Consider the following 16,682-nt stretch of genomic DNA (forward strand, 5'->3'; position numbering starts at 1 on the left):
CATGTCATTAATGACAGCTGCTGCTGCTACTACTTCATCATCAACATCTTCAAGATTGTTTTGGCTATTCTTAGCCTTTTACATTTCTATCTAAACTTTAGAATCTGCTTCTTTGTTCTCCCTATGCCACCCCTCCCCAACATATACCATACCTGGCTGGAATTTTGACAGGGAGGGTGTTGAATTATAAATTTGAAGATAATTTTTATCTTTATAATACCACCTTCCATTCCATGAACATGGTATTATAATCCTGAGCTTTTCATTTCATGAAGATCATACATGTCTTAGGTAGTTTTCTAAGGGTAACATTTTCTCTGGGTAGTGTTTCTTAAATTTTTATGTAGAGGTCTTGCTTATCTTTCTTAAGTATGTTCCTGGCATTTTATGCTTTTCAATGCTATTGTAAATAATATAATTTTTAATATTTATCTTCTAATTGCTTATTTTTGGCATATAAAGTTATTTCTTTTTTATCTTGACTTTGTATCCTGGGATTCTGTTAAAGACAGTTTTTAATTCTATTAGTTAATTTTTGCATTCTTTGGGTTTTCTCCTTTCACAGTCATGTCATTTGTTCATAATGACAGCTTTGTTTTTTCTGTTCCGTTTTTTTTCTTTCCTGGTGAGGAAGATTAGCCCTGAGCTAACATCCATTGCCAACCCTCCTCTTTTTGCTGAGGAAGATTGGCCCTGGGCTAACATGCGTGCCCATCTTCCTCTACTTTATATGTGGGACACCTGCCACAGTATGGCTTGATAAGTGGTGTGTAGGTCTGCTCCCAGGATCCAAACCTGTGAACTCTGGGCTGCCAAAGCGGAGCGCGCAAACTTAACCACTATGCCACTAGGCTGGCCCCTCTGTTCCATTCTCATTGCTTTTTGTATTTTTTTTTTTCCTCCTCATGCACTGGCCAGGACCTTCAAAACAATAGAAGTGGTGATAGTGGACATTTTTATCTCATTCCCAATCTCGGGGGAAAAGATAGACTAATAGTAACTAATAGAAGACTTGAAAACTCCTCTAAATGGCATATGTAGAACACTGAACCCAGTTCTTACATACTTTCTGTCAACTTCATCTTTTAATTAGAATAGTCTGTTTACATGTAATGTAAATAGTGATTTTGGTTAATTTGCCGTCTCATTTTTATCTTAAGTTTGTTCTATCAGTTCTGTGTTCTTTTTCCTTTCTTTCTTGCCTTATTTTTGATTAAATGTTTTTATTTCATTTTCGCCTTTACTGGCTTGTTTGTTTTACATTTTCCTATTCTTTTAGTCGTTGTGCTGCAGATTACAACATGCACCCTTGACTTATTGAGGGCCAGTATCAATTATTCTGTTTCAAACTTTCAGGACAACAGATTCAGTATTCTAAGGAACCCTAGAGTACTTTAGTTCCCTTTATTCTTTGATGCTTTCTGTGCTCTTGTTCACACAGGACCATTACTGTTGTTATTTCATACAGTTACTATTTATTTAGATTTAGCAACGTATTTTTCCCTTTCTCTTGTTTTTCATTTCTTTTTTTCTATGTGATGATTTTCCTTTTACCCAAAGAGTTAAAGTACTATTTCTTTTAGTGTGGATAACTGCTAATGAATTTTCTCAGTTTTTGTTCATCTAAAAATATCTTTATTTTGCCTTAATTTTTTAAAGGATATTTTCTTTGGGTTTAGATTTCTAGACTGGCATGTTTCCTCTCCTCAATAAGTTGAAAGATACTATTCCATTATCTTCCATTTTCTTATCTTTTCTTTTGAAGTCAGCTGACAGTCTTGTTCCTTTGACGGTTTTGTCTTTCTACTGTGAATCCTTTTAATCTTTACTATTTTGCATTGGATTTCAGTTTTACTGTGATGTGTCTGGCTGTGCTTTTCTTTATATTTATCCTTCTTGGGGCTTGTAGCTCTTCTTGAATGTGTAGCTTTGATGTCTTTCATAAATTTTGAATAATTTTCAGGCATTATCTCCTCAAATACTATTTCTGTTTAATATTCTCTTTCCTCTCTTACTGCAGTTCTGTTTAAACACTCTAAATATGCAATTTTTTTGCCATGACCCAGCTATCTGACACGCTTTTTCTGTTCTTTTCTGCCTGCTCATGTTTTAGTTTTTGTTTTCTTCTGACCTTTGAGTTCACTAATTCCCTCTTCAGATTTATTTAATCTTATTAAGCCTGTGCATTGAATTCTGAATTGCACTTATTTCAATTCTATAATTTCCTTATAGTTTTTAGTATAGCTTTTAGTTCCCTGCCAGAATTCTCTATCTTGTCATTTAATCATTGAACATCTATAATTATGTTCAAATTATGTCTGTTATCCTCAATATCTGGATCTCCTGTGGCTCTTTTACTCTCATCTGTTTTTTCTTTTGAGTTTTTGGCAAGTCTTTTCTTGCACATGTTATTTTTGATTGAGTGGTAGACTTTGTGTATGAAAAATTGTACAGATAATTTGAGGTTCTGGATGATTTTGTAATTCTTCTAGAGAGGATTTATTTTTGTGTTTGACAGGCAGTTGAGCTATTGTCAGATCACCTTCATCCAATCATAAATGCAGTGATTGGAAGCTGGGCTTCAGTTTTTGACAGATTCTTTTTCTGGTTATCTTTATGTCTAAGGTGTGTTTGTTTGGGATCCACCCACAAGTCTAGGGTGTTTAACAAGGAGTCTACTTTTTGTGTGTGTGTGTGTGTGTGTGTGTGTGTGTGTGTGTGTGTGTTTTTCCTGAGGAAGATTCGCCGTGAGCTAACGTCTGTTGCCAATCTTCCTCTTCTTTTGTTTGAGGAAGATTAGCTCTGAGCTAATAAATATCTGTGCCAGTCTTCCTCTATTTTGTATGTGGATTGCTGCTGCAGCATGGCTGACTAGTGGTGTAAGTCTGTGCCCGGAATGCAAACCCACGAACCGGAATGCAAACCCACGAACCCGGGCTGCCGAAGCGGAGCACACTGAACTTAACCACTATACCACAGGGCCAGCCTCAGGACTCCAGTTTTTATTGGGTCCCGAATTTCAGTTTTTGCCCTTCCAGCTCTGTGACAGTGATGAAAGCATTGCTCAACCTCTCAGCCTCACTTTCAGAATCAGCTATCATTTGTATGAGAGAAGCAGTCCTAGTGCCAGACTCAAATCTCTTGATTTCTCTCCTCTTTCGAAACATTGCTCTGCAGAGTCTCACTGCTTTGGTAGCTCTCTCTTTCCTTCAAACTGATTTTTAAAAAAGTATTTTGTCCAGCCTTTCCATTTGTTCCAGTAGGAAGGTAAGTTCAAAACAACCTAGTTAGCTCTTATAAGAAACACAACTCCCTTTCACCTCTTTTAACCCATTAATTTGTCTTATTCTATGTTATATTTGATATGTATAAAGGAAGGTATATACATATGTGACATTTGTGTAACTTGTTTTATAATATAATACAGTGAACACCCATGAATTGTTAGCTTCTGGTGTTATTACTCTCCAAACTTCTTCTTGTTTGTTTCCTGCCCCAGGTAACCACTGTGAAGAATTTTGGCTTTATTATTCTGTAACTAAAAGAAAATACTACTTTACCATATCCCTATAAACAACATAGTTGTTTAATTTTGCTTGTTCTTGAGATTTATAAGAGTTATATTATACCATATATATTTTTGTGAGATTTGCTTTTATCATACACATTTGTTTCTTAGAATAATCCTTGTTATTAAATCTAGCTGTAGTTCATTCATTCATTACTCTGTATTATATCATTGTGCAAAATATCTCATAATTTATTCACTTAGTGGATATTTGAAATATTTTTATTTCTTTCCTCTTTTGCATAGTACTCCTATGAATGTTCTTATAGAGGCCTCCTGATGCCTATGAGCAAGAATTTCTGTAGGTTATATTCATGTGAGTGAAGTTGATGAATCACAATGTATACACATATTTAACTTTTGGTTTTATTGACGAATTATTTTTCAAAATGGTTGTTAAAACTTGTTTTTCTATCAGCAGTGTATAATACCCATTATTGTCAGATTTCTTAATTTTTGTCCATCTAATAGATATAGTATTTTACTATAGTCTTAGTTTGCATTTCCCGGATTACTAATTACATTTATATGTCTGGTCACCATTCATGTCGTCTCCTTTCTGAATTTTGATGTCTTTTGCCTTTATTTTCTAGGTAATCTTTTTCTCATAGGTGTTCTTTACACACATGAATACTTTTCAGGTACATGTTGTAATATCTTCATAAAATGCGTAGAATCTCATTTATGGTCTTTTTACTCCCTTTACAGTGTCCTTTGAAGAAAAGTTATTAATGTTAATATAGCTGAATTTATCATTCCTTTCTTTTGTAGTTAATGCTTTTTACGTCTTTTTACGTTTAAGAAATCTTAAGAAATCTTTTTACGTTTAAGAAATGCTTTTTACGTCTTTTTACGTTTAAGAAATCTTGCCCTACTCTAGTGTCATAAAAATAGTCTCCAGTATGTTCTTCTAAAAGTTTTAAGGTCTTCTTTTCACACAAAAAATTTAATCCATCTGGCATTGATTTGTTTGTTTGTTTTTCTGTATGCTGTGACTTAAGGATTCCATTTCTTTTACTCCCTATTAGGGTAACCACGTTACCAGTACAGTTTGTTGAATGATCTCTCCTCCTTCCTCTGCAGTGCTATCACTGATATCATATATAGCCTCTATAGCCTCTATTCTTTTCCATTGCTTTGTTTGCTCATCTGTAAGATGTCTTTCAGTAAAATTTTGTAATGTTCTCTGTAAAGAAAATTTTAAAATTTCTCTCGCACAACTGTGTTAGGTACTTCGGTTTTTAAAGTTATGTTTTATGTTTGTGGTTGATTTGGGGAATTATTTTGTAGTTTTCTCTTACATCCATCTTTCTTTCTAAACTCTTTATTTTTAATCATATTTATGAAGAATGCCAGTTTTGATTATTTTCTAATCCTTGAATATTTTATGCCTATATATTTCCTTATATTTCTACATGTATTTCCTGTACTTTACCTTTTTTCATCTCAACTTCATCTATCAGTTTTTGAAAGTTTTTCAAGTCTTCTGCTGTGATGATGAAGTTTTCGATCTTTCCTTTTTTTAATCGTTTTTGTTGTGTTTTATTTTGATATTCTAGTTGTACAAATGTTCATGAATTTCTTATTGTGTAAGATTTAAGAAAAGTACATCAAGAGCCTGTTTACATCAGTATTCCATTTAAATCCATATCCCATTTAATGCTTTTCATCTTGACTGGTATATTTTATCATCCTGTTAATTTTAGTTTGCTCTATCATTGGTTTTGTTGCATCTGTGTGGTTTTATTTTATTGTTTTTGAACCCATCTGACAGTCTAGTGTTTTTTTATGTGTAATAATTTATGCTCATTGAATTTTTTTCTTGTGGATTAAATTTTTTAGTGGAGTATATCTCAGTAATTCTTTCAAAATGGCTCTAGTTTGGAAACTCTTTCTCTGTCTTGGATTTCTGAAAATATTTTTCCTCTCATTCTTGAATACTAGAATTCTGTTTCAAGTCACATTCAGAACATTGTGTTTTGGCTTCTAGTCCTCCAGCTGAGAAATCTGAAGTTGATCTGATTCTTGTTCCTTTTTTGGTAGGTTCCGCATGGAAGCTTTTGGAATCTTTTTGATATTCTTAGTTCAGAAATTTCATCAGAATGTTTCTAATGTGATTCTTTTTTCATTATTTCCACTTCATATTTTGAAGGCACTTCTCAACTGAAGAATTACATCATAAGCTGTATGTAAATCTTCAGCTCTGTGTGTTTGAGGAGTTTGCCTTCTGGATGTTGGGGGTGCCTATCCTATCGCCAGAGGTTTGCCTGAGGTGCTATTTGATTTCTGTTTCCTAGGCCTCCTGGAAATCACTCATGTCAGCTAGAGGTAAAAATAGGATCTCCAGTGTTCAAAGGTTGGGTTCAGCTCTTTTGTTACCTTGCTTTAATTTCCTGGCTGCCACTGTACATTCACATCTCTCAATATCTGCAGTTTATCATCTCAGGATTATTCTGTGATTGTGCTGGAAAAAACTAAGTTTTTAGGAGGGTGTTTCCTTCTGTGCTTTTATGGAGATGTAAACCCTCTATCTCTATTAATTTTTTCACTGTATATTTTGTGTTTTTCAAAAATTTCCAATGGTTCTTGTGTTTTTTTGGGCCCCTTTTGTTTTCTAGCCCTGCTAACTTGTGTGTGTGTGTGTGTGTGTGTGTGTGTGTTTTGCCATTTTTGTGGGATTTAGGTAGAAAGATATTAATGCGTGTTTTCTGTAACTTATCTTCAGCTGCAAACCTTTCTAATTTTTCCCCTTCTCAAGATGTTTTGTATATACCTTTCCCTTGTTTAAGAAGTACACTTTTGACTCCATTGATAGTGATCCTAGTCCTTGCCAGCTGCCTTAAATAATTAGTCCCAGAAGGGGCCAAGTCAGGGAGTATATGTGACAGGTTAAAGTCAGTCCTACCTCACACCTAGAAAGAACCAACTGGTGATGGATGTATAAGTGCTGTGTGTGTGTGCTAGTGAAGATATGCCTTTCAACCCTTTTGAATAATAGGATTAGATGTGGTATTTTAGTCATATATAATGACTGTCACTGCAGAAGATAAAGATTTCATTCATTCACTAAATATTAATCAAACATGAGAATTCATGTTCATGTTTTAAAGTCCTTAATGTTTGTTAGCTTCCAGGAAAAAAGACAACTAAGCTTTGGGTTCCAGATGAAGAAGTTTCTCCTGAGACAATGGTCAAAGTGAGTAATAGGCATAGATCTGTTGATTTTAATATATTTAATATATTGTATTATTATTATAGGTGTTAAAATTTCTATTTCTGTTATAAAGATATGACTATTAAAATCATTCAAATTTTCATATTTATTGTATGACATTATTCCACGTGCTGAGAGAGTATAGGGCAATAATGAGAAACCTGAGACCTTGTGGTAGCTGCACATAATCTAATTTGAGAAAAAAGAATTTAAAAACTGCCCCCATGTTGCTGCTTCTTAGATATCAACAGTTTAATGGCAAAAGACAATGCTGATTTTCTTATGTACATTCTCCTATTTAGTAAAGATGGTCATCCAGGTTTCAAGACTCATCTTTTCCATGGGATTTGATGAAACGTTTGTTTTGATTTTTTTTAAAAAATTCAACCTATAACTCCTTGAATTAAGAGTTATACATAAAAGATTGGTCATCACTAGTGTAGAGAGTATTGATTTACTAAAAGCATCTAGATAGTCTGTAATCTAGATCTCATCTTAGTCCACTAAGGTGCCCAAGGTATGAAGGCTAGGAACAAATAGGTTAAATATTGTTGTTTTTCTAGTTGTAATTTCTTATGAGTCGTTTTGTTGTGTGTGTGTATTTGTTTATGTTTGATATTATGAACTATTTTGTCACGTTATTTCAGGTTCAGATTCTGATACTATTTCTGCAGACCTATAGAGCAGCCCGTCCTTTAGCATCATAGAATGATACTTGATACTTTTGAGTTCCAGTATAAACCTGTTTGCTCAGTATTGGTCTCAAGCAGCAGTTTTATACAGTTGAGCAGCACTGGACTAGAAGGCAGGCCACCTACACTTGAGTTCATGCTTACCAAATGGCCCAGGAAAGGGATCTTAAGAGTATCTGCCACATGCCACTGTTTCAAGGCCCACTTAGCTCTTGAGCCTTAGATCTGTGAAAAGCTAAAATATGTGAAAAAGAGACAATATACACCCCTTCAAAAAGAGTTCTTGCAAACATTAAAGGCAGTAACAGGTTTTAAAGTATTTAAGTACTTCATAATTATAAAATGGAGTACAAATGTGAGGTGGTATCTCGCAGGCACAAAAGATTGAACAATTAGCAGTTGGAAACTTAACTTTTCTGACTAGGAAAGTTAGCATGATTTTACCGTGGTTTCTATAGGGTAGAGTGTATGTTGAGGAAGCATTAAAAAAATAAAAGCAAAAAGAACCTGTCTTTACTTAAATCATTCATTTGCGAATTACCTGGGGGGGGGAGAATCTTTAATTTAAAACATTTGAAATTATCTTTGTTTTTGCAGAAAAGAATGATTCTTTTTTTATTTCCTTAAAAAGCATCCATTAAAAACGTTTCTTCATTTTTTTTAAGGTTAATATAGAATTTCTTTAAAATGTTTTTAAAATGTAGCAATGTTTTGTCTTTTACATAGATTCAGGCTATTAAAATGATGGTTCGATGGCTACTTGGAATGAAAAATAATCACAGTAAATCAGGAACTTCTACCTTAAGATTGCTAACAACAATATTGCATAGTGATGGAGACTTGACAGAACAGGGGAAAATTAGGTATGTAATTACTATTTCAAAGTTCTTTGAATTCCACAATATTTTAACATCTGGTATAATTGTTGAATGGTTCCGTTTCTTTTAAAAAAAAAATTAGTATTGCTTTGTAGGTATGCATATATTTTTATTGTAATATGGCTTGTACAGTGGTTATTTCAAAGAGGCAGTCATGTGGTGCAGGGTACTGCTATATACATTGTATGTATTTTAAACAATAGAGACTTTTTTGAATATCGAATGTGAAAATATTAGTGTACTAATCAATAACTGATGTTTTACATTCTTGTTAATGTCTAAGGAAAAAGAACAGACTAGGTAGAAGGCAATTTACTAAATCTGTTTTCAGAAGTAAATATATGCAAATTTAAAAATATACTTGATGTAAATTATTTAAAACGTGCTTTTTTGTTTTTATTTTGTTTTGTTTTATTTGAAAGGTGTAGTATAGTATAGTGATTGAAAACATGGACTCTGGAGCCCAGATTCAAATCCTGGCACCACCACTTACTAGCTAGGTGACCTTGAGCAAGTTACTTGAACCTCTCTGTACAAAATAGAGATGATGATTATACCTCATTTATGAAATAGAGGTGATTATACTGTTCTCATCTAGCTATTATGATAAGTTGGTATATTTAAGGTATTTAAAACACTACCTAGCACATAGTAATTAGAAGTATTGATGGTGGTAGTGGTTATTATGTTAAGGTTAGCTAAAATTTAGGTTTGTCCACTGTGACAACGCAAGTGCCATTTATTGCCTCTTATTGGTAATAAAAAATATGAGAATAACTTTCCCCCTTTAATATAGCTAGCTTAAAGACTTTAATGACAAAATATAAAAAGGTGACTATCAGTAGCTTTCTAACTTTCCATCTTCATTTCTGTTCTTCTTATATGTTTTGTTCATGCCATACCTTTTGCATAGAGTGTTAACAGTAGCACATCCTTCTCAAACAAATCAAATAAAAATACAACTAGGTAAACCATTCCACATGTACAACTCATCTGCCTACCTTCTTTCAGTCTAATTAGTTGTCATCACCTCTCTACTCTCATAATTTATATATGCCAGTGTTCAAGATTTACATAATAATTGGAGAAAAACGTTTTCTTTAGTATTAATACATTTTGTCTCTTAAATTTATTAATTGCAGTATTTATGTGCATATGTAGATCTCATCTCACCTGTTTTTATTCATGGTATTCTTTAACAAAATCACATGTGTACTTGAATTCTGCAAATGTATGTGAACTACATTGGTTCTGCATTTTTGAACAAAGCTTTATATAGAAATCTGGTCTTCAAAAACTTAGCTGTAAAGCATTAATTCTAATTATTTTTATTTATACTAAATAAACTCCAACGAGAAAGACAGACCTTTTAGCAGTGGTTGAGTGATTTACCTCATAATAGCTACTTGGAGTATTGCTATTGATGAACTGAAAAGCACCTCTGGGACATGTAACTTCAGAACCTTATTAATGTTGGCATGCATTCAGTCAATATTTTTACATGATTCTTAGAAAGTTAAAGGAAGGATCTTAAGCCAACTAGATCATTAGATCTTGGAAGACTAAGACTGTGTCTTTTTTTATAAACTCTCAGTGCTGTATATATGATAGACACATATTTGTTGTGTGAATATTGAATAATAAATTTTACTTTGGAACAACATAGGAAGTTCTAATTAAGGAGTTACAACTTTCCCTCCTTACGTTAGTCTAAGATCCCTATAATTCATCTAATATATCACTGTAGAGTCATGTACCACATAACGACATTTTGCTCGTTAGACAAAGCATATATGATGCTTTGTTGGACAGCATATATGATGGTGGTCCCATAAGATTAGTACCGTATAGCCTAGGTGTGTAGTAGGCTATACCCACTAGGTTTGTGTAAGTACACTCTATGATGTTTGCACAATGATGAAATTACCTAACGGAACATTTCTCGTTGAGCGACGCGTGACTGTGTTAGGAAGGATTATTTAGATGTATTTACTAGTCAAGAATTTACTAATCTTTGAAGTGTGTTCCACTTAGCAGAAGTTTTCTTTCCTTAAATGTAAAAGGAGATTCTTGGTAATATTTGAAAAGTTGAATTCTAGTTAAAAATAGTAATGTTTTATCCATTACACCTGCTTTCATTCTACTTTTTTATACCTAGCACAGTAGTTTTAGTTGATCGATTAGCAAGTTAGGACATTTTTATGCCTAATCTATAAGGAAATACAACCCCCCCACCCAAAAAAAAATTTGTAGTGGAAGCTTTAAGTCCTAACAACTAAGCATACAAATAGATTTGTTCTAGGCTTGGCTAAGAGCTATTTTGTGTAGGATGAGAGAATAATTAAGTGACCTTAGCAGAGACTTATGATTAAGAGAAGAATTTTGTAGTATTAGACACCATCTTCCAAAGTTAAGTAAACATAATATGGTGTTCAGTATCAGTAAATTGTTTTGTGCCATTTTTTTGGCCAGAGGAATTTTTTAAAAAAATTAGATATACAAAGTAGGAATGTTTTTGTGCAGACATTTAGAAATCTACTTTACGTTCTTGCTTATTTTTCAGTAAACCAGATATGTCACGCCTGAGACTTGCTGCTGGGAGTGCTATTGTGAAGCTGGCCCAAGAACCCTGTTACCATGAAATCATCACATTAGAACAGTATCAGCTATGTGCATTAGCTATCAACGTAAGGAAAATGACTATATTGGACATGACTTTTTACCGTCTTTGACTTTTAGGAAGAAAAAAATCCACCGTGATATAGAGATAAAAATCTTAAATGTTTATGTCACTTTTTGAAAAGTTTATGCATGAGAAACATTTTAGAGTTGTAGAATTCATTTGAATTTTGGGTTGCTAGCATAGTAAAGTTGATTCTTGTTATTTGCGGTTGTTCTGTTCTACAAAGTCACCCTAAGCACTGCATTAGCAAATACTGAACCGTTGCTCATAGGGGAATTATAGGGTGGTGTTCCTGCAAGCCTCTGGTCACGTTTTTGTCAGTCGATCAATACATAACTTTGTTTTATGTGTGTTTCTGTTTTAGGACACCTCACTTAATATAGAGTTGTTTCATTAACATTGAACTCACGGCCAACAGTGCTTAACTCATGCCTGAATGAGTTTATCTAATACACATATTTTCTCTATAAGGCACATCACAGCCTTCTTGCTCTTAGGAACTCTAAAACAGCGCTTTAGCACTATGCTTGGGAGCTATTTTAAACAACAAAATCACCAACAAGAAGTACAGAAATGCAGACAATGTGGCACTAAATACATCGCCAAAAAGACACTTGTTTATAATATTAGAGCTGAAACAAGAATGCAGAGCATTTCCTTGTTCAGCCTCAGCTGGGACGTGTGTCAGGAGACTTAAAATTATTTGCTGCTCTGCGCGCATTTACATGCGAATGACTGAAGGCACTGCCAGTATTGATTTTGGGGTTACGAATAAATTTCAGTGAGTAGGTGAATTTACAAGTTTGGAATGTGTGAATAATGAGGATTGAATGTATTTAATTCTTAAAAGGAAGAAAACAAATTTATAGTTTCATGAAGACATGGTATACATTAATTTCAGGTCAGAAACATTCCTTATTACTCAGTGAGTTAAATTTTCAAATTATTAACAGTGATTCATATTCCAATCTTACAGATTTCATGTTAGAGTAACATAGTATTTGAACTCTATCACTTTAGAAGTTTTTAGCATCATCAAGAAAATTTTTAAAAAAAGGACTTCCATAATAGTAAATACGATTTTCCAATATGAGTTTTTCATTCATAATTTGGCTATTTTACACTTAGTTTTCCTGTTCTTTTCCCAACAGTCTTATGTATAAGAACTTGGCATTTATTTCAGAGATTATTGTAATTTTCCTCTCCATCCTCCCTTTCTTCTACTGCTTATTTAAAAATTGCTGCTTAGGTATAACTCCTAGACATAAACAAGCATCTGTTTTTTCATTGTAATTATTTTGTCAGTTTCTGGTACTTCAGTCTTTATTGCAAATCCTGTTTATATTTGTTTTAGTTTTGGTGGTGTTATTCAGATATTAGACTAAATTGAGAAATGAGATTTGGGGGAACCCGTAATTTCCTGGTTTAGTTTTCCTCATTTAATATTGGAGATCATCTTACTTAGCAAGAAAGTGAAAATTTCTTAAAAAGTATATATTAAATTTCTTAGAAGAAGACAACCTTATTAAATTGTTAATAGTTTTTTGTTTTATTGCAGTCTGTTGATTTATCAGGTTCTTGGTCTGATATTTCTTAGGATATTGGTGCTAACGGTATTAAAGTGGAAATTAAAAAGAAAAGCAAGAAAGTATGGAAATATGTACAAAGAGATGGGCTTTATTTGAAACTTACCGTGTGTAAAAAGTATGTGCAAACCGTTAGTTAAATGTCCACTGTGTATGAAAAGCATCCACACTTATTAACTTCTAGAGACTTTGTTTTCTAGCACAATATTTGTTACATATTACTATCTCAATCACCAAATTTCTAAGGTGAAAGATCGTATTGCCTAAGTTTTAAGATTGCTTTGGAATTCTGTTGACTGTGGAACATGTATTAATGGTTAAAAGTTAATTATTAGCATATTCTCACAACTTACAAACATCTGAGGTTACCCTATTCTAAACAAAACTTTTCCTAATTCTGCTATTCATTTAAACCACATGGCTATCTCTTCTTTTTAAACCTCTAAACCTCAAGAAAGAGTAATCTAATCTTTGTCTCTCTTACTCTCTTATCCTCTCACTCCTCACCACTTATATTTTGGCATTTGCCTTCCAAAAATGTTCTGTTAAAATCCCCAAATTCAGTGGTCTTAGTCTTCATTGTACATGTCCTTTCTGCATCATTTGACACAGCTCATTTATTCTTTAAACTCTTCCTTGGTTTCTGTCTCCTGATTTTTGTCGTACTTCTCTGACTATATTTTCTGGCTCTTCTCTTTTTCTTTAATTGTATGTATTCTGTGAGGATCTGTTCACGACCAACTTTTCCATTTATACATTTTTCTTTGGCCATCTCATTTTCTATATAGGTGACTCCTGTACTAGCAACATTAACTTTTTTTTAAGTCTCTGGTCCCACTTTCAATTCTAAACAGAAATTTCATACTTTTATGTTCTGTGACTATACAACTGAATTCATAATTTTTCCTTATCTATTCTATCCTGACGTGTAGAGCCTCAGTAAGCGTTAAATAAATCTGAGTGGCGTTTCTTAGACCTAAAAGCATCATTTATATTTGACTGTTTGCTTGTCCTTGCACCTCTTTGCAAAAGTGCAGATAATTCTGTCCTGTGATATCTGTTATATCTTTTTTATTCATACAATTCTTATTGCTGTAACCAGCATTAGCTCTCACCTAGACTGTTGTGAAACTTGCTCTATTGTTGGTTAAATTTCCTTGTCACAGTTCTGATCATGTTATTCCTCTGGTCAAAAATATTTTGGGGCTTATACTCATAAAAAAGAAAAAAATTGCATATATTTTACAACTTACTGTTCATCCCTTCTAATATTTGGACCCCAGTATACATTTAAAAATCTTGTTTAGCATACTACCCTTTACCTACCCTCATTTCAGTGAAACTCAACAATTTTTTTTCTTTTCTTTCTTTTTTATGTTTTTTTTTTTTGGTGAGGAAGATTAGGCCTGAGCTAACTTCTGTTGCCAATCCTCCTCTTTTTGCTGAGGAAGATTGGCCCTCAGCTAACATCTGTGTCCATTTTCCTCTATTTTATATGTGGGATGCCTGCCATAGCATGGCTTGATAAGTGGGGCACAGGTCTGCACTCGGGATTTGAACCTGTGAAACCCGGGCCACCGAAGTGGAGTGCGCAAACTTAACCACTACGCCACCTGGCCGGCCCCTACAATTTTTTTTTCTTTTACGTGCCTGTAGTTTGCTGCCTCTAATTTTCTTTTCACCCTCCTATTTCTACACATCCAAATCCAACCCTTTCTGCAAATCAAGGTGCAGACACAACCTTCTCCACAAAACTTACTCTAATTCTTACAGCTGGTCTCCTTTTGATTCCCTATGGATTTTATTTGCAGCTGTCTGATACATTCATGCCTTGTGCTTTGGTCATTTATGTACCTGTGCTTTATTTCTCTTACCTGAGTTGAGTTCTCTAAAGGCAGTGTTGCATGTCAGAGGCCCTTGTCATGTATTTGAATAGAAAGTAAACCTGGAGGAACAGAAACTCAATACAGTCATGCGCCACCTAATGATGTTTCCGTCAACGATGGACCACATATATGATGGTGGTCCCATAAGATTAGTACCATATAGCCTAGGTGTGTATGTAGTAGACTTTACCATCTCGATTTGTGTTAAGTATACTCGATGATGTTCACATGACAATGGTGATTGCTAACAGTGCATTTCTAGAATGCACCCTAGTCCCTAAGTGACACATGACTGTAATATGAATCTTAACATTATTTAATAATTACTTAGATGTTTAGAATTTGAATGCAATTCCTGAAAAATTTACTGTGTACTGCTGCGTGCTGTACATTGTTCTAGGTTCTGTAAATACAAAGATGAGTAAGTCATGGCTGTGGCCCTCATGAAGATAACCTCTTAGGAGAACAGAAAATATAAATGTGTTGATAATACAGTGCAACACATAAAGTAACTGAACTATTTACAAGATACTAGAAGTAGTTCTGAGGATAATTTGTGCTAGAAAAGGCCACTAAAAGTGAATTCACTTAAGATGCTGACTAAAATTAATTTCATAGTCACTAGTGAGTACAAGCTTTGATTACAAGCTTGGGGAAAAATATTGTGTTAGTAGTATTACCATTTTCTTTTTTCTTATAGTGAATGAGTTATTGATTATAACCATAACCATGAAAGTGTCAAGTGTTTGCTTTTTTGAGTGTATTTTTTAATAAAAATTATATTACTCTCTCCTTTACTTCACCTTACCTTTTATAACATAATGAAAAGGATAATCATCTTTGCAAAAAACAAAAACAAAACAAACATTTGAAGACTTCCTAAGTTCCCGGGAGCACATCTTTTAAATCTTTATTCAGATGATTCTCTTTTGATGTACTTATTGTGTCATCATTCTTGTCAATTTTCTCATCTTTCGTTGTCAACTGTGGTAGTTGCCTTGCATATGATTTGAATTCTTCCCTAACATCACTTTAATAACTTTTTGAACGATTAATGAGAGAGTGATAAAAACATGGTCTTGTTTGGGAGTGTATCTAAGTAGAGGGGAGAGATGTTTGTCTGGAGATTAATTTTTTACTGAATGATCTGTTCATTTGTGAATGTAGTTGTGATATGTTGACTTTTACTTATATAGTTTGTAATTGGGTATTTTCATAATAAATAATTGGATGATGAAGATTCCTCTTTCCCATGGGAGTAGTACTGAGGAAGGAGTGAGTTAACTTTAACTTTTTGTTGAGTGTGAACGTAGATAAAAGGCACTATTTCTGTGAGAGCTAGCCTACTTTTTTAAAAATAGGTATTTGGTATTATGATAAACTGAAGTTTAAATGAAAGAAGATACGCAAAATAAGGATTTAAAAAAAGGCAAGATCTTATCACCTAGGTTTTGAAGAAAAACAAAATGAACATTCTAGATGGAAGAAATAGTATATATAAAGTTGGAGTAATATGAAACACACCACACCTTGTGTTAATTGGTGGAGGGTAAGATGTAATTATGAAGGTCTTTGTATGTCTCATATATAACTCAAAAGTCATATGGCTTTTCCCTGTAGTTTAGAAAAAATTCTGATAATCTGTGTACCAGATATTGTGCTATATTTGGAGGCACAAAGAGGAATAAAGACATAGTTCTTGTCTTCAAGGAACAAGCAGTGATGAGTAAGACAGACATATAAACCAGTTAATTTAATACTGTATACTAACTGCTATGCTAGAGATATGCACAGAGTGTTAAGAGAGCACAGAGGTGGATGCAGACTAAAGATTACACAGTGATTTCTGGAAGATATAGGAGCTGTCGTTAAAGATCAGGAGTTAGCTAGAGTGGGGGTGGGTGGTTTAGGAGAGGGAGTAGTATGAGGAAAGCAGGCACAGCCGTAATTAACAGATTGGTTCATTTGTAGAGCTAAAAGTAATTTGGTGTTTCTGAAATTGATTAGTAACTCTTGCCTTTAGAGTTGTGCCTTTTAATCTAATTAGTTTTTTAAATGATAGGACTAAAATATATAAATTGGACAGAGTTTTATCTTGCTCAGTAAATGAAAAAGCTAAATATGAGATAATTAGTGTTTAAACTTTATTTTTTTTATATCTTATTTGAGTTTGGA

General features: G+C 33.6%; 1 protein-coding gene across 7 annotated transcripts in view; it reads left to right on the plus strand.

The window, feature by feature from the left end:
- Positions 1-16,682, plus strand: part of PDS5B (PDS5 cohesin associated factor B) — a 187,332-nt gene that overhangs the window by 149,107 nt on the left and 21,543 nt on the right. For all 7 annotated transcript variants that reach the window (XM_058547984.1, XM_058547983.1, XM_058547989.1 and 4 more), the window contains exons 22-24: positions 6,696-6,764; positions 8,201-8,337; positions 10,916-11,039. In XM_058547984.1, the coding sequence (XP_058403967.1) occupies positions 6,696-6,764; positions 8,201-8,337; positions 10,916-11,039 (330 nt within the window). The remainder of the gene's footprint in view (positions 1-6,695; positions 6,765-8,200; positions 8,338-10,915; positions 11,040-16,682) is intronic.

This window comes from Diceros bicornis, chromosome 9 (genome assembly GCF_020826845.1).
Source record: "Diceros bicornis minor isolate mBicDic1 chromosome 9, mDicBic1.mat.cur, whole genome shotgun sequence".
NCBI lineage: Eukaryota > Metazoa > Chordata > Mammalia > Perissodactyla > Rhinocerotidae > Diceros > Diceros bicornis.